Source organism: Schistocerca gregaria, chromosome 5, assembly GCF_023897955.1.
Source record: "Schistocerca gregaria isolate iqSchGreg1 chromosome 5, iqSchGreg1.2, whole genome shotgun sequence".
Taxonomy (NCBI): domain Eukaryota; kingdom Metazoa; phylum Arthropoda; class Insecta; order Orthoptera; family Acrididae; genus Schistocerca; species Schistocerca gregaria.
Genome location: NC_064924.1, coordinates 302,860,172 through 302,879,515, shown reverse-complemented (window position 1 = coordinate 302,879,515; position 19,344 = coordinate 302,860,172). Strand labels below are relative to the sequence as shown.

Below are 19,344 nucleotides of genomic sequence, written 5' to 3'. Positions count from 1 at the left end.
TTCCCTGAAAGAGTGTAATAGGAAGAATGACCTTTTAGTATTACTCAGTTCTTTCAATTTGAGCTCCGTCATTGATTTTCCTACTCGGATAACAAAGAACAGCAGTACATTGATAGATAACTTTTTTATAGACCAAGATAAGTTTAGGGACATAAATGCTTATCCTGTTGAGAATGGTCTTTCAGATCATAGTGCACAGCTTGTTACAGTACATGACATAGCTCCATGCAGTATAATAAATCAGACTTTCAAAGCAGTGCGTTCAATTAACAATATAAATATTGCAAACTTTAGGGAAAGCCTACAGCAGCTAGACTGGGATGAAGTGTATAAGGAACCCGATGCAAACTTGAAATATAACTTATTTCACAATACATTTTTAAGGGTATTTGAAAATTGTTTTCCCAAGAAAATAGTTAAACATAATTCCAAGAAAACATATAAAAAACCTTGGCTAACTAAAGGAATAAGAATATCTTGCAACCGCAAAAGAGAACTGTATCTAACAGCAAGATGGAGTACTGACCCCGAAATTGTTCAATATTATAAAAACTATTGTGCGGTACTAAGAAAAGTTATTAAAAAGTCCAGAAGCATGTGTATCATGTCTGAGATCAGTAACTCTGATAATAAAATTAAAGCAATTTGGAATATTATTGAAAGGGAAACAGGGCAACCAAGAGCACAGGAAGACTTTAGTGCAATAAAATTGAATGACAAGTGCACTAACAAACAATCAGAAATTGAAAATATTTTGAATAATCATTTTTTAAATGTTGTGGAGAAAATAGGATCTAGATCTTCACTAGAAGAGGCAAGGCTATTAATAGAAGAGGCCATACCTGCACAGTTTGAAACAGCTGTAATTCCACCAACCTCTCCCTCTGAAATCAGTAAAATAATAAACTCACTGAAAAGTAAAAGCTCTTACGGAATTGATGGCATTTCCAGCAAAGTACTTAAAGCTTGTTCCCCACAGATAAGTAGAATTCTCAGCCACGTATGTAATAGCTCTTTGGAGCAGGGTGTTTTCCCTGATAGACTGAAATATGCCATTGTAAAACCATTGCATAAAAAGGGGGATATGTCGGATGTCAACAACTACCGCCCAATCTCTCTTCTGACAGCTCTATCAAAAATTTTTGAGAAAGTAATGTATTCAAGAGTAGCCTCCCATATTTGTAAAAATAAAGTACTAACAAAATGTCAGTTTGGTTTTCAGAAAGGCTTTTCAACAGAAAATGCTATATATGCTTTCACTGATCAAATATTAAATGCTCTGAATAACCGGACATCACCCATTGGTATTTTTTGTGATCTCTCAAAGGCCTTTGATTGTGTAAATCATGGAATTCTTTTAGATAAGCTAAATCATTATGGTTTGAGTGGGGCAGTGCACAAATGGTTTAATTCATACTTAACTGGAAGAATGCAGAAAGTTGAAATAAGTGGTTCGTGTAATGTTAAAACAACTGATTCCTCAAACTGGGGTGCTATCAAGCACGGGGTCCCACAGGGTTCGGTCTTAGGTCCTTTACTGTTCTTGATATACATTAATGACTTACCATTCCACATTGATGAAGATGCAAAGTTAGTTCTTTTTGCTGATGATACAAGTATAGTAATAACATCCAAAAACCAAGAACTAAGTGATGTAATTGTAAATGATGTTTTTCACAAAATTATTAAGTGGTTCTCAGCAAACGGACTCTCTTTAAATTTTGATAAAACACAGTATATACAGTTCCGTACAGTAAATGGCGCAACTCCAGTAATAAATATAGAATTTGAACAGAAGTCTGTAGCTAAGGTAGAATTTTCAAAATTTTTAGGTGTGTCCATTGATGAGAGGTTAAACTGGAAGCAACACATTGATGGTCTGCTGAAACGTCTGAGTTCAGCTACGTATGCTATTAGGGTTATTGCAAATTTTGGTGATAAGAATCTCAGTAAATTAGCTTACTATGCCTACTTTCATTCACTGCTTTCGTATGGCATCATATTCTGGGGTAATTCATCGTTGAGTAGAAAAGTATTCATTGCACAAAAACGTGTAATCAGAATAATTGCTGGAGCCCACCCACGGTCATCCTGCAGACATCTATTTAAGGATCTAGGGATCCTCACAGTAACCTCACAGTATATATATTCCCTTATGAAATTTGTTGATAATAATCCAACCCAATTCAAAAGTAATAGCAGTGTGCATACCTATAACACCAGGAGAAAGGATGATCTTCACTATGCAGGGTTAAATCTGACTTTGGCACAGAAAGGGGTAAATTATGCTGCCACAAAAGTCTTTGGGCACCTACCAAACAGCATCAAAAGCCTGACAGATAGCCAACTAACATTTAAAAATAAATTAAAAGAATTTCTAGATGACAACTCCTTCTACTCATTGGCTGAATTTTTAGATATAAAGTAAGTATATATATATATATAAAAAAAAAAAAAAAAAAAAAAAAAAACTTAATCATTAGTGTCATGCAATATTTTGTGTAATGTAATTTCTTGTACAGACATCTTTCATTAACCTGACACGTTCCACATCATTACGAAGTGTCGTATTCATGATCTATTGAACAAGAATTAATCTAATCTAATCTAATCTAATCATAGCTAACACTAGGTTCAAGAATCATAAAAGAAGGTTGTATACATGGAAGAATCCTGGAGATACTACAAGGTATCAGATAGATTATATAATGGTAAGACAGAGATTTAGGAACCAGGTTTTAAATTGTAAGACATTTCCAGGGGCAGATGTGGACTCTGACCACAATCTATTGGTTATGACCTGTAGATTAAAACTGAAGGAACTGCAAAAAGATGGGAATTTAAGGAGATGGGACCTGGATAAACTAAAAGAACCAGAGGTTGTACGGAGTTTCAAGGAGAGCATAAGGGAGCAATTGACAGGAATGGGGGAAATAAATACAGTAGAAGAAGAATGGGTAGCTTTGAGGGATGAAGTAGTGAAGGCAGCAGAGGATCAAGTAGGTAAAAAGACGAGGGCTAGTAGAAATCCTTGGGCAACAGAAGAAATATTGAATTTAATTGATGAAAGGAGAAAATATAAAAATGCAGTAAATGAAGCAGGCAAAAAGAAATACAAATGTCTCAAAAATGAGATCGACAGGAAGTGCAAAATGGCTAAGCAGGGATGGCTAGAGTGCAAATGTAAGGATGTAGAGGCTTATCTCACTAGGGGTAAGATAGATACTGCCTACAGGAAAATTAAAGATGCCTTTGGAGATAAGAGAATCACTTGTATGAAAAGCAAGAGCTCAGATGGAAACCCACTTCTAAGCAAAGAAGGGAAAGCAGAAAGGTGGAAGGAGTATATAGAGGGTCTATACAAGGGCAATGTACTTGGGGACAATATTATGGAAATGGAAGTGGATGCAGATGAAGATGAAATGGGAGATACGATACTGTGTGAAGAATTTGACAGAGTAGTTCCATTGGAACTACTGATGCCCTTGGGAGAGCCAGTCCTGACAAAAGTCTACCATCTGGTGAGCAAGATGTATGAGACAGGCGAAATACCCCACAGACTTCAAGAAGAATATAATAATTCTAGTCTGAAAGAAAGCAGGTGTTGACAGATGTGAAACTTATCGAACTATCAGTTTAATAAGCCACAGCTGCAAAATACTAACACAAATTCTTTACAGACGAATGGAAAAACTAGTAGAAGCCGACTTCAGGGAAGATCAGTTAGTATTTCGTAGAAATACTGGAACACGTGAGGCAATACTGATCTTACGACTTATTTTACAAGAAAGATTAAGGAAAGGCAAACCTACCTTTCTAGCATTTGTAGACTTAGAGAAAGCTTTTGACAATGTTGACTGGAATACTCTTTCAAATTCTGAAGGTGGCAGGGATAAAATACAGGGAGCGAAAGGCTATTTACAATTTGTACAGAAACCAGATCGCAGTTATAAGAGTTGAGGGACATGAAAGGGAGGCAGTGGTTGGGAAGTGAGTGAGACAGGGTTGTGGTCTCTCCCTGATGTTATTCAATCTGTATATTGAGCAAGCAGTGAAGGAAACAAAAGAAAAATTTGGAGTAGGTATTAAAATCCATGGAGAAGAAAGAAGACAGCAAAGGACTTGGAAGAGCAGTTGAATGGAATGGACAGTGTCTTGAAAGGAGGATATAAGATGAACATCAACAAAGCCAAACGAGGGTAATGGAATGTAGTCGAATTAAATTGGGCGATGCTGAGGGAATTAGATTAGGAAATGAGACACTTAAGGTATTAAAGGAGCTTTGCTATTTGGGGAGCAAAATATCTAATGATGGTCGAAGTAGAGAATATATAAAATGTAGATTGGCAATGGCAAGGAAAGCGTTTCTGAAGAAGAGAAATTTGTTAACATCGAGTATAGATTTAAGTGTCAGGAAGTCATTTCTGAAAGTATTTGTATGGAGTGTAGCCATGTGTGGGAAGTGAAACATGGACAATAAATAGTTTGGACAAGAAGAGAATAGAAGCTTTCGAAATGTGGTGCTACAGAAGAATGCCGAAGATTAGGTGGATAGATCACATAACTAATGAGGAAGTATTGAATAGGACTGGGGAGAAGTTAGTGGCACAACTTGACCAGAAGAAGGGATTGGTTGGTAGGAGTTGTTCTGAGGCATCAAGGGATCACCAATTTAGTATTGGAGGGCAGTGTGGAGGGTAAAAATTGTAGAGGGAGACCAAGAGATGAATACACTAAGCAGATTCAGAAGGATGTAGTTTGCAGTAGGTACTGGGAGATGAAGCAGCTTGCACAGGATAGAGTAGCATGGAGAGCTGCATCAAACCAGTCTGAGGACTGAAGATCACAACAACAACAACAACAACAACAACAACAACATGTAATGCATCATTAACTCAAGGTATTTTCCCAGACGGGTTAAAATATGCCATTGTCAGGCCACTCTACAAAAAGGGGGACACCACAGATGTCAATAATTATCAGCCAATATCCATGCTTACAATGTTTTCAGAAATCTTCAAGAAAGTAATGCACTTGAGTGGGTTGCCATCTCAACAGCAATGGTATACTGAGTAAATCACAGTTCGTATTTCGAAAATGCTGTTCCACTGACTCAGCCATATACAATTTCACTGTCCACATAATAGTCTTTAAATAGTAAAATGTCACCAATAGGAATTTTCTGTGACTTGTCCAAAGCATTTGTTTGTGTGAACCATGACATTGTTACAGAAATTACAGTTCTTTGGTATAAATGGAATAGTGTATGAGTTGTTTAATTCATATATACAGAACAGAAAGCAAAAAGTTTCCTTATGTGGGTCAAGTGATTTAAATAAGTTTGCCACTTCATCTAACTGACAAATTACATTAGGTGTTCCACAGGGTTCAATCATGTGTCCCCTTCTGTCTTGATATACGTGAATGACCTCCCCTCCTGTCTTAAACAGGAAGCTGAATTGACACTGTTTGCTGATGATACAAGCATCATTATTGATATGGTAAAAGAAACTCCAATTGAAAATGATACAAATAAGGACTTTGGAAAAGTCATTAATTGGTTTTCTGCAAATGAGCTTGCTCTAAACTTTTTAAAAACACAGTACATCCAATTTTCTGCTGCAAAAAGTACTACAGTTCCTTCAATAAATATAATACATGAACAGAAGTCAGTAGACAGGATAGAGCATACTAAGTTTTTGGGTCTACACATAGATGAGAATCTTAATTGTAAAATTCATGTTTTGGATCTTCTAAAGCAACTAGGTTCAGCAACTTTTGCAATCAGATTATTTGCCAATTTTGAGTATATAGAAATTAGTAACCTAACATACTTTGCATATTTCCATTCTCTGATGTCATACGGAATAATATTTTGGGGTAACTCAACATTTAGATGAAAAGTATTCACTGCTCAAAAAAAAGTGTCTAATATAATGTGTGGGGTTCATAGTCACACATCTTGTAGGCATCTTTTTAAAAGACTGAGATTTCTTACAACAGCCTCACAGTAAATGTACTCACTAATGAAATTTGTTCTTAACAACATGGACCAGTTTAAAAACAACAGTGAAGTTCATGATTGTAATACCAGAAAAAAGAAGGACTTACACTATTCATTACTCAACCTATCTTTGGCACAGAAAAGGGTAAAATACTCTGCTTTAAAAATTTTCTACAAATTACCAGATGAAATAAAATGTCTAACAGACAGCAGTAATAGCTTCAAAAATAAATTGAAATCATCTCTCTTTGACAACACCTTCTATACCATATATGAATTCTTGAATAGGAATAAATAAATCTATACATATAGTATATGCATTTGTGCCATTTAAGGGAATGGAGTAAATAATAGAAATATTAATCCTTAACTCTGTATTGTAATATATATTGTGCATTTCTTGTGCACTTGACATGTTATACATCATAACAGCCACCATACCGTGCAATTGATCAATGGAACATGCAACCAACTAACTAGCTGTGCATAGCTCATGTGACTCTCACTGAGGGTGGGCCCTTTGTTGCTGTGATTGATGTCAAGCCAGCACTAACTGTGTGTCACTCACAAAAGTCATCAGTATAGCTATTAGAATATCCTGAAAGGATGAGAGTTCAGAAGAAAGTATTACTAGAAATAATGGAAAGAAGGAGCAATCACTGCTACACTGTAAGAAAGGAAGGCTAAGCCTTTAACTCAATGTAACAGTGTTCTCAAAGTGCTTAAGTGCAAGTTACTCCCCTTTGAACAGCATTTTTCTTACCAATCCCAGTTTTTGAACTGATACCACTATACTGGTGACAGTTAAAGACTGAAATTATCCATGGAAAATGCTTGTTACTCATACATAAATTAGATAAAAACCGGTAGAGATTAAAAATAAGTTCAATTAAGAACATGAATCACTTGCATATCTGCCAATGAAGTCAAATGTTAAAAACAAAGTTGCCATGATTTGAAACCTCCAAAGTAGCCAGCTCAGCACATGACTTGCAATATTATTTTGTTAATAACGGCATATATTATTATTGACAGTATTTGTTTTCTGTGGGAGATTATGTTGTTCCTCTCTGTAGCCGAATTTTCCATTCCACACAGGTCTTATTAGATGCCTATAGTCGCTGTGTCTCTGTTCTGAGTGCTGCTTCAAAACCTATTGATGTAGCTGTACAAGTCTGTATCCACGTTACACGCTGCTTTGCTGTTGCCGCACAGTTCCAGGGATGCAGAGACAAAATGGTTGAAATGACACAGCTCATAAAAGACCTGTGTCATGTACTCTACTTCAAGGTATGTGTTGAATAGTAAATTGTATTATTATCATTACCATTACCTTAGTTGTACAAAGTCTACAATAAAGCTTCAAACAATGGAAAATCAAGGATGGAATTACAACAATATTATGAAAGGTATAGTTTTACAAATGATGGAGCACAGCAATCAGTCGTCCTTTTTTGCAGGTTTTATTTGGCATAATCTAGATTTTGACTAGTGCCTGGCCATTATCAGTGCATAATTTCATAGTATCTATGCATGTCAGATCTCTGTTGTTCGGGTGTCTGTCACAGCTCTTTCAAGACTATTGTCTGTGGTCTAAAAAGATCTGTGACTGATGCCTGAACAACAGGGACCTGACGTGTTGATACTATGAGATAATGCACTGATAAATGAAATAATGCACTGATACTGGCTAGGCACTAGACGAAATCTAGATTTTGCCCAATAAAATCAGCAAAAAAGGACAACTGATTGCTGTGCTCTGTCATTTGAAAATTGTATCATAGTCACAGAGTGCACACACCTTCCTAGTTGCTTAAATTCGTGGAGGTATCGGTATGTTTTGTTTATGCAACCAACTGAAGGCAGTTTGTTTATTGCCATATGTGCTTTTGAGAAGCATCCTCAGTGTCAATTTCCAGTGTCGTTAACTCATGCATGTGGTCCTGCAGACACATTCATTAGTTTCCGTGCTCCAGCTGGCCGATTTCTGGCATTCTTTCACCCACATTTGTCATATCGCATGTATCATTTGAACTTTCCATTTCATGATCATTGAAAAGACTATTCTGAAACAGATATAATGTTATAATATTACATAGCCAAGTTACACACCTTATTTTGTCCTCATTAACTGCAGAACTTTGTTACAAAGTGTGGCCAGTATTAATGTGGAAAGCCTATGCTTCTTTTATGGGACGTTAAATGCTCTACCTCAAAGAACCTGTTCATGTATGAGCCCAGTTGGAAAACTAAAGATATTATCATAAATTGCTTTATATTACTGTAACAAGTTTACGAGATAAGACTCGGAAAACCATGTAAAAGATTGTAGAACTCTGTAATTTTGTGAGTGGTTTTCTTTCTAGTTGGATGCACATTTTCACAAGCTGGTGTACCGTTGTCCAAATCTTGTAAATCCCCGAGACAGCTAAAATTGCCAATAAATAAAGCCTCAGAAAATATCAGTTTGCGAGTAAGTAAAATATGCAGAACATTGAAAGTACATGTAAGGTGGATTTTTATAGGACACCTATATGCAGTGGCGGTGTAAGAGCGCAAGAGTATGTAACACCCTAAATTTTGACATCTTGAGGATTTATTGGTTATTTTTATTTGAAGGCTGGTAAACGTAATGCAGATGCGGCAGTCTGAAATACCCGCCACTAAAGCTACTCTACTGTGCTACATATTGCTTCTCTACACTTAGTGAAACTTGGCATCAGGATCGCAAGCACACCTTCACTTGTGCCCGTTTTAAGTTGCTTCTGCGCATACCTAACTGGCATGATGGAATTGCCTCACTGGCCAAATACATCTGGATTTGATAAACAATATGGTAGCATACTGCAGCAGACTTTCATTCACATTTGCTTGCCATAAACCCCGCTAGACAGTAGCCCACTCCGTAGATATGCCGATTTGCTCACTATATAGTAAAATTAGAATCATCATCAGTCTATGTTATATCTATACAGATAGAAAAACCTATTTTGTGGGATTCTGAATGAGATATGGTACATTATGTTTTGCATTTAATCATACAGTAATCCATCTGAGGCTCAGAGGACCATAAAGCACGTAATTGTCGACTGTGAGAGTGTACTATTTGTTCATGCTTCTGACATCTGTTGTTCTTATGGTGGGTCAGGTTTGTCTGTACTGTACTGAACATTCATGAAAAACTGTCTCACTGATTTATCTGATATTCGCTTCAGTATGGAGGGGGACGAGCAGTGGGTGGATGTTGAAGACGGTGTGCTTTTGGCCCTTATGGCTCTCAGTGCCTCGTTTGTATTCTAGTCAAGTGGCCTTATTGGTAGATAGTACTACTTGAATTTAATAATTTCTGCAAATGGCAGTTTGTGTTTAGAGTTGGTTGTTTGCAATGCAGGAATTGGATTTTCTTGTGCAGTGTCAATATGAACTGTATTGAACCTGTTTAGAGCTACCAGAAAATAAAATTACCTGGAAAAGTTAACTGCAAAGAAAGTAGGGGCTGCTAGACCTGACCTGTTGCCTAGGAAAGTGACAAAATCAAATAAGTGTGACTACAAGTGAACATTTAACAAAGCAGCATACAATAACTGTAAGTTGTTTTGTGGGTGCAACGAAAGGAGGCCCGATTTTCAGTCCAGAAGTTATTTCATTAACTAATACATGAATTAGGGATCTTGTACATTTGTCTGAAAAAATAAAAAAGCATGAGAACTTTCACTACACAAAAACGCAAAATGGTGAGTGGCGAAAGCTTAAACATTATTTTGTTCACGCCATAAACTGTACTCAATTCTGTGGAAAACAAAATTTCATAAAAACAATACTTCCTTTTTTCTGACAAGTTGCATGTTATTATTATTATTATTATTATTATTATTATTATTGTTATTGTTATTGACAGTGGCTGCAGTTGTATAAATGTATTGATATGCATAACTGCTACACAGCAGATGCTATTAATTTTGCGCTCTCGTATTTATCTGAATTTAAAAATTTGTGAACACTCAGAATGTATAACTAAGAACTGCCATTGTCTATACGTGAAACAAAACCTTTTAATTAATATTCTTGAGGGTATTCATCATCCACAGAATATGATCTAAAATTTTCATTTTGAAGTGAACTAGTTAGTGAAGAATACTGAGCATAAAAAGTAGCCATATATTATACGAGTTGCAGATTTTTAATGCACCACAGTGTTTTTTATACACTAAAATACTTTTTCATGTTAATTTAAATTATGTATGTTGTTGTTTTAGCACCTCACACGACTTTGTGCCGTGGCAACGGACTGTGTGAGCTCCTTGGCCACTGATAGTATTCTCCAGATGCAACTCTTGAAGGCAGGGGTTCTTTGGCACTTACTTCTTTTTATGTTCAATTATGACTACACATTGGAGGAAGGTGGTGTTGAAAGAACAGAGGATGCAAATCAGCAGGTAGTGTATTTGCTTTATATATATTTCCAACTTGTTGTAAGTTATTTATTTCTGTAGGCCTTCGCAGATGTCATACAACATTAAATCCTTTGACTGGAGGCTTGAGTTCCTCCACTACAGATCAAGCACCGACAACAGCTATGCATTTATGCTATACAAGTTCACAGCTCCCCTAAGCATCCAGACTACTGCGTCCTTTTTCCTAATATTGAGATCCACCTCCCACAACAGAGACCTAGAATTGGAGTCAAAATTCAGTTTAACTGCTCTCCTCTGAACTCCAGTTTCCCCACTGTTGTCCCTTATCAGGGAGCAATCACATATGCTCCCATGGTGTGTACCCTGACCTCGGATCTGTCTTGATTTATCTGTTAGAGCAAAAGATTCAGTTTACCTCATGGGGTTTACCATCTGTTCCTGGCTGTCTTTGATGCATTTCTGGATTCTTAGGTTGTATACACTGAAGGCTCGATGGTTAATGGATGAACTGGTTTTACATCACACATTAGTCATGACTGTCCAGGATTTTCTTTTGGACCTCCATCAGTCTGAACAGCTGGTAGTCTTTGTTTAGACCCCAGGACATGTTGGGATCTCACGGAATGAACATGCCGACAGGTTGGCAAAGTTTGCTACCAGGGTGCCAATGTTGGAAATGAGGGTCCCAGAACTTGACTCCACACAGACAATTGTTGGAAGTCTGGTGCTCAGAATGGTCCATCCTGGACTCGTCAAACAAACTGAGCGCAATAAAGGAGATCATGACCCTGAGTATTCCCTCCGCACTTCCGTCCTTTGTTGGCTATGCATTGGCCACAGTTGGCTGACCCATGTCCACATTCTTGGATGTGATGACCCACCTGATGTTGGCCCATGTCCTACTAGGTTGCCCAAATTTGGGTACTTTGCGGCAAAATCTGAACCTTCCTGACGTTCTTCCTCTGGTGCTAACAGATGAGGTCGAAGTGGCTGATCTGGTTTTATTTTTTGCCTGTGTATGCAATTTCTATTTGTCTCTGTGAGGTGGGGAACTGTGACCTCATTGACCACTTGAGTGGTTGGAGGGGCACCCGTTGCCTATTCTGGCCCATGGGATGAAAGATGGCTCTCACTCAGCAGTCTGGCTTGGCTTCTACCCTTCACTTTATACATTTTTATTCTCCTTATTCTTTTATGTTCGCCAATTTTAACATTTTATCTTTCCTAAAATTTTATCATCTTGCCTGTGCTGCTTGTTTTCTGGGGTAAATGGTGGTGGTGGTGGTGGTGGTGGTGGTGGTGGTGGTGGTGGATCTCGCTTCACTTACCATGCTTCAGGAACCTCCAACTGCATTCTGGGCAGAGTGGTTCACCCACCTCACCCCATTCGACTCCCCTCCTCCTTCCCTTTGATTTTATCTCTGTCTTATTAAATCTTGCTTACAGCCGGGCTTCCCAGGATTTGCCTTTTTTATCCTCCTCCTGAGGGTTTTTCCTGGTTCGATACATATAGGATGGAGGGACTGATGTCCTCACAGTTTGGTTCCTTTAATTCCAACAGCCAACCAATCTATTGAGTGCTAAGTCACCTCTTTCTTCAGCTCATCATTTATGCACCGCCATGTACTCACCCTTCCCCTCTGGGAGGCTCAAGACACTTTTGTGAGTATGTGCATGACAAGCATGACACTTGAAACAATCACAATACTTCTTCCTTTCCTGTGCTACAATCTTAGTCTGTGGCTTGGTTTTCCCACAGTCTTTGCCTATAGGACAGATTCTCTGTTGATCTGGTTGTTCACTGGGCATTGATTATGCTTTTTCCTCATTTTGTTTATTTTACATAACTTATTTCAGTTAACTCATGTTTGATCCCCAAATTAAAGTTTGACATCCACCGTTTCAATTTTCTTTACAGAAGTGTGAGCCATGTACCCAGCATGGAGGCCAGTCCATGAGGAGGGTTTTCAGGTTCCTGTATAGTGTGCTCCCTATGATTATGCAGGGAATGCATTGTTGACGCCCTAGCTGTTAATTCTGTGTGTATTCTGAGGAGTAGGTGCCTGCCTGTTTGGAGGCACTGGGATGTCAAGCAGTGACTATTATGCCAGGTGCCTATTGCTCTGTCCGGTGGTGCCTTTGGGAATGTTGGGAAAAAACTTGTTCAGAGTAGATGACGCCATGGCAGATATCTGATGCAGTGAATGGAACAGTCTTATCAGCCTATAGCCTTGAGACTTGGCATTCTCTTCAGACAGAACAGATTTGTAAAACTCCAAGAACTTCCCTCTTGACCATGATATGGGAGGTCAGCAGAACCAAGTGAACTGTTCACACTTGCCTCCCTCATTTCCTTGATTGTTTCAGGCTGATCGAGGGTCATTTATATCTACGAAGCCTATGTTCTTTGTAGAGAATATTGAAAATATATTTGGAAAATCTCTTCCCTCAGTAATTTACAAAGTAATTTTGTCTTAATTAAAACAACCAATCCTAACCAGTAATGAATGATGATCTCTTGCAAAAAATTTGGTATTGTCACTGTTATCTTAAATTCCTCTAAGATCCGGAATGTGGTGCAGGGTTTAATTTTTCTCCAGTACTTAATGGTGCAGGTAGGTGGAGGAGGAGTTATTTGAGAACTTGGAGAAGCATGTTTTTATGTTGAGACCCACCAGACTATATGGTTGACTCTGCAGCATTCATGCTCACTTTTGAGGGGAATTTTCTTCCTGAGTGAGTCAACGTCATGATGTACTGATGTGCTGTGAAATTGTTTCCCACCCCTGCTGCAGTGCTTAAAGTGCTAATGCTTTGGTTGTATGTTTTATGTGAACAACCTAATTTGTGGGAACTTTGTTTAGCCAGGTCATGGAAACTCACCATGTGTGAAACCACCATTCCATCGCAATTGCTACACTAATTAAGGAATTAAAAATCCAGGAACTTAAAGTTTCACTGTTCATATTTTGAAGATCAGAAAAAGTGCAGTCACTTAATGTCCTGTCCATAGGTATTGGCTTACCCAACTAGTGTGGCCAGGTCATCAACAGTACCTTAATTATTTATTTGTTCCATTCCCACAATATCAACCTCTACATTGACTTGCTGTACCCAGCCGGAAAAACCACTTCCTTCACTTTCCATGCTATATGATGGTCATATAGCTGCGTGTCCTGGCAGCCCTGCAGCCAGGCGGACGCGCGTTTATTAAGCGATTAATATTGAAATAAGAGCTAATTTAGTTAATATTACATTGTAGACTAGTGCATTTACTTCTTATCTAATCTATCTTATCTAACCTATCTATTGAAGGTTTTGCTTTTCTAAATGTAATTACACCGAAAAGGAAGTATTTCGTAAAGGCTGGCAGTCGTGAGTTTGTTTACATACTTAGGCATAAATTTCGTATGAGCGTAGATATTTAGTTTTGACTAGACTTAGTGCTTCAAAGTAAAATTAATTCTTGTCTCTCATCCAGAATTTGTGTGGTTAGTTAAAAGTTTCTGAAGCAAGTTTATAAGTTTGTTTACATTAGTGTTTAGTTACTTATTAGTACAGGTTCCAAAACTATTGTGTTGTTGAAGTTATTTTCTGCTTTTGTGTTACATTTTACTATCAAACCATGTGTGACAAGTGTGGTGATTGCCGTAGAAATTTGAAAGAGGGGGTGTTCTGTATAGACTGTAGGTTGTGGTTTCATTGCGGCGAGTGCAGCAGAGAGGAAATGAGGGTAGATAATGAGGCTCTTCCGTGGCAGTGTTTGTTATGTAGAAAGGACAGAAAAATTGCGGAACAGGAGGTAAATATTTGTGCCCTTAAGGCTGAATTAGAAATTGTGAATTTGGAATTATTTAAACCAAGAGAGGAAAAGGACTCTGGGCACTGGGCAAAGGTAGCAAGCAAAGATCGAAAAAGGGAAACAATTGATAAAACTTCTGACATTCAGTTAGCAAATCAGTTTGGCTTGCTATCTGAGGTAGTACAGGAAGGGGCCTCATTCAGATGTAGTTGAATGTAGGTTGAAGTAGAATACTAGCTTAAAGAAAAGAGGCAGGTGGGAATTGAACCAGAATAGGAAAAGGAAAAATTCTGCTTATAGGTAGCAGTCATGGGAGGGGTCTGGGCCAACAGCTTCAAGAGAAATTAGGGCAGAGTACCAGGTCACAACTTTTGTGAAACCAAGTGCTAGCCTTAGCCAGGTGACAGAAAACTTAGGTCAGCTGTGCAAGGACTTTGAGAAGGAAGATTAGGTAATTCTAGTTGGGGGAGCAGGAAACAGCCTGGCTATGAATCCAAGATGTAGTATTAGGAGTGACCTGGATAAAATAGGAGCAGAAACTGGGCACATGAATGTGGGGTTTGTGGAGGTCTTTCAGCACCATTATCAGCCCTGGGTAAACACTGCTGTAAGGCGTGTTAACACTGAGCTGAACGGGATGCTCCAGACACTGGCAAAGTCTCACATGAGTGTTGTTCCAGTTGATGCTATTGGTAGGTGGTGTTACACTACACATGGCCTGCACCTTTATAGGAAGGGGAAAGATAAGTTAGCTTCTTTATTAGCAGATACTCTAAGGGGGGCCACAGTCACACAAGGGGTGATCCCTGTGGTTATTGGGACCAGGCAGATGGGTTAAAGCCAAATTCCAGACAGACAACAACCAAGGAAAATAAAAGAAGAAGAACTTCATGCACAGCAAATAGGGATCAACGTATTTCACCAATATATCAGGGGAATAAAAAATAAAGGAGATGAGCTGATAATGTGTTTAGATGATGTCAGAAATAAGAATGAAATTGATATACTTTGTCTGAGCACCATGGAACTGTGGGGATGGAAAATGTCATGGGTATAATTTAGCATCTAGTATGGATAGAGGAGAAGTTGCCATTTTCATAAAACAAGGGTATAAATACAGAACTGTTGAAGTAAGCAAATTTTATGTTGATCAGCACTTTGAGGTTTGTGCATGTGAACTTCAGCTAGATAATGTAGTATTGACATTAGTAACAGTGTACAGGTCCCCATTAGGAGACTGTGAGCTATCCATAAAAAGTTTGACTCCCTATTATGCTGTCTGTCAGACAAAAAGAAAAAGTTATTAATCGGTGGTGATTTCAGTGTTAACTTTCTAAAAAATTCTGATAGGAAAAGTGAACTAAAAGTGTTGTTAACAACATATAACTTAGAATCAGTGATCAATTTCCCTACACATATAGCTCAGGACATTAGTACTCTAATAGATAATGTATTTGTACAGCAAGAGGGTACAGTACAAACACATGCTTTCCCTGTGGTAAATGGATTGCCAGACCATGATGCACAACTGATTAACTTACAAACCTAACAGGGTGTACACTTCAGAAACCATTAAGTAAAAGTGTGAGGGTGCTCAACAAGGAATCTATAGATCACTTCAGAGAAAGTTTAGGAAATGTAAACTGGGAATATGTATACAGGGTGTTACAAAAAGGTACAGCGAAACTTTCAGGAAACATTCATCACACACAAAGAAAGAAAATATGTTATGTGGACATGTGTCCGGAAATGCTTACTTCCCATGTTAGACCTCATTTTATTACTTCTCTTCAAATCACATTAATCATGGAATGGAATCACACAGCAACAGAACGTACCAGCATGACTTCAAACAATTTGTTGCAGGGAATGTTCAAAACGTCCTCCGTTCGCGAGGATACATGCATCCACCCTCTGTCGCATGGAATCCCTGATTCGCTGATGCAGCCCTGGAGAATGGCGTATTGTATCACAGCCGTCCACAATATGAGCACGAAGTGTCTACATTTGGTACCGGGGTTGCGTAGACAAGAGCTTCCAAATGCCCCCATAAATGAAAGTCAAGAAGGTTGAGGTCAGGAGAGCGTGGAGGCCATGGAATTGGTCTGCCTCTACCAATCCATCGGTCACCGAATCTGTTGTTGAGAAGCATACGAACACTTTGACTGAATTGTGCAAGAGCTCCATAGTGCATGAACCACATGTTGTGTCGTACTTGTAAAGGCATATGTTCTAGCAGCACTGGTAGAGTGTCCTGTATGAAATCATAACGTGCTCTATTGAGCGTAGGTGGAAGAACATGGGCCCCAATCAAGACCTCACCAACAATGCCTTCCCAAACGTTCACAGAAAATGTGTGTTGATGACATGATTGCACAATTGCGTGCAGATTCTCGTCAGCCCACACATGTTGATTGTGAAAGTGTACAATTTGATCACGTTGGAATGAAGCCTCATCTGTAAAGAGAACATTTGCACTGAAATGAGGATTGGCACATTGTTGGATGAACCATTCGCAGAAGTGTACACGTGGAGGCCAATCAGCTGCTGATAGTGCCTACACACACTGTACATGGTACGGAAACAACTGGTTCTCGCGTAGCACTCTCCATAGTGATGTGGTCAACGTTACCTTGTACAGCAGCAACTTCTCTGATGCTGAAATTAGGGTTATCGTCAACAGCACGAAGAATTGCCTCGTCCATTGCCGGTGTCCTCATCGTTCTATGTCTTCCCCAGTCACGAGTCATAGGCTGAAATGTTTCTTGCTCCGTAAGACACCGATCAATTGCTTCGAATGTCTTCCTGTCGGGACGCCTTCGTTCTGGAAACCTGTCTCAATACAAACGTACTGCGCTACGGCTATTGCCCCGTGCTAATCCATACATCAAATGGGCATCTGCCAACACCACATTTGCAAACATTGCACTGACTGCAAAACCACGTTCGTGATGAACACTAACCTGTTGATGCTACGTACTGTGGTGCTTGATGTTAGTACTGTAGGGCAATGAGTCACATGTCAACACAAGCACCGAAGTCAACATTACCTTCCTTCAGTTGGGCCAACTGGCGGTGAATCAGGGAAGTACAGTACATACTGACGAAACTAAAATGAGCTCTAACATGGAAACTAAGCGTTTCCGGACACATGTCCACATAACGTCTTTTCTTTGTCTGTGTGGGAGGAGTGTTTCCTGAAAGTTTGGCCGTACCTTTTTGTAAAACCCTGTATAATGATCCAAATGCTAATGATAAATGCAGCATATTTCTTGATAAATTTATATCCTTTTTTGAACATTGTTTTCCAAAGAAAATTACTGAATGTCACACCACACACTTTCAAAAGAATCCTTGGATTACTACAGGTATTAAAGTGTCTTCAGAAAGAAAAAGAAAACTTTGAGACAGCACAAACTAGTAAAGATCCAGAAGTAGTTTCACACCATAAAAATTATTGTAACATACTGAGAAAAGTTGTAAGGAAATCAAGAAATATGTACGTTAGAGAAGAAATTAACAACTCCCGCAATGAAATTAAATCAGTATCGACTGTTGCTAGAAGGGAGACAGGAAAAGTAACCACTGGAGTAGGTAGTATTACTGTTAAAGAGAATGAGACCATCTTAACCAACAGTACACAGGTAGCCAATGTATTTAACAATCACTTCTTAAGTGTAGCAGAAAAAATTGGTGAGAATAGTTCAAAAGAAAAAGCCAGGCAGTAAATGGAAGAGTCAGTTTTGAAAAATTTTAGTCAGATTAAGTTTCATCTAACAACCTCTTGTGAAATAAGGAAAATTATTAAATCTTTGAAAAATAAATGTTCAGTTGGAGTAGATGACATCTGTAACAAGTTATTAAAACAATGTGGAGCAATTACAGCTGATGTTCTGAGTCACATATGTAATGCATCACTAACTCTGGTTCTTTTCCAGACATGTTAAAATATGCTATTGTCGGGTCTCTCTACAAAAAGGGGGAAACCACAGATGTCAATAATTACAGGCCAGTATCCTTGCTTACAGCAGTTTCAAGAATCTTCAAGAAAGTATTGCACTCAAGAGTGGTTAGCCATCTCAACAGTAATGAGATACTTAGTAAATCACAGTTCGGATTTCAAAAATGCTGTTCCACTAAGACAGCAATATACAATTTCACTGTCCACATAATAGAGTCTTTAAATAGTAAAATGTCACCAGCAGGAATTTTCTATGACTTGTCCAAAGCATTTGATTGTGCAAACCATGACATTATGTTAGAGAAATTACAATTCTGTGGTATAAATGGAACAACATATGAGTGGTTTAAGACATATCTACAGAACAGGAAGCAAACATTCTCTTTTTATGCTTAAAGTGATTCAAATGAGTTGCCACTTCATCTAACTGGGGTGAAATTACATTAGGTGTTCCACAAGGTTCGATCATGGGCCCCATCCTGTTCTTGTGTGTGTGTGTGTGTGTGTGTGTGTGTGTGTGTGTGTGTGTGTGTGTGTGTGTGTGAATGACCTCCCTTCTTGTGTGAAACAAGATGCGGAACTGACACTGTTGGCTGATGATACAAGCTTAATTATTAATCCAGTAAAACAAGTCCGATAGAAAACGATACAAATAAGGTCTTTGGAAAAGTTATTAATTGGTTTTCTGCAAATGGGCTTGCTCTGAACTTTGAAAATACACAATACTTCCTATTTTCTGGTGCAAAAAGTATAATTCCTTCAAGAAACATAACACATCAAAAGAAACCAATAGCCAGGGTAGAGCATACTAAGTTTTTGGGTGTACATTAAGATAAGAATCTTCTTGATAATTCATATTTTGGATCTCCTAAAGCGACTAGGTTCAGCAACTTTTGCAGTCAGAATAATTGCCAATTTTGAGGATGTAGAAATTAGTAAACTAAAATACTTTCACTCTCTGATGTAATATGGAATAATATTCTGGGGCAACTCAACACTTAGGCAAAAGGTATTCACTACTCAAAAGAACGTAGCTAGAATTATGTGTGGGGTTCATAGTCGCACATCTTGTAGGCATCTTCTTAAAAGACTGATAATTCTTACAACAGCCTCACAGTAAATTTACTCACTAATGAAATTTGTTCTCAACAACATGGACCAG

General features: G+C 38.3%; 1 protein-coding gene across 1 annotated transcript in view; it reads left to right on the top strand.

Moving 5' to 3' along the window:
• The window catches only part of LOC126273173 (dnaJ homolog subfamily C member 13), a 337,754-nt gene that overhangs the window by 225,196 nt on the left and 93,214 nt on the right, over window positions 1-19,344 (top strand). The window contains exons 25-26 of the mRNA XM_049976652.1: window positions 7,103-7,294; window positions 10,261-10,440. Coding sequence (XP_049832609.1) covers window positions 7,103-7,294; window positions 10,261-10,440 — 372 coding nt within the window. The remainder of the gene's footprint in view (window positions 1-7,102; window positions 7,295-10,260; window positions 10,441-19,344) is intronic.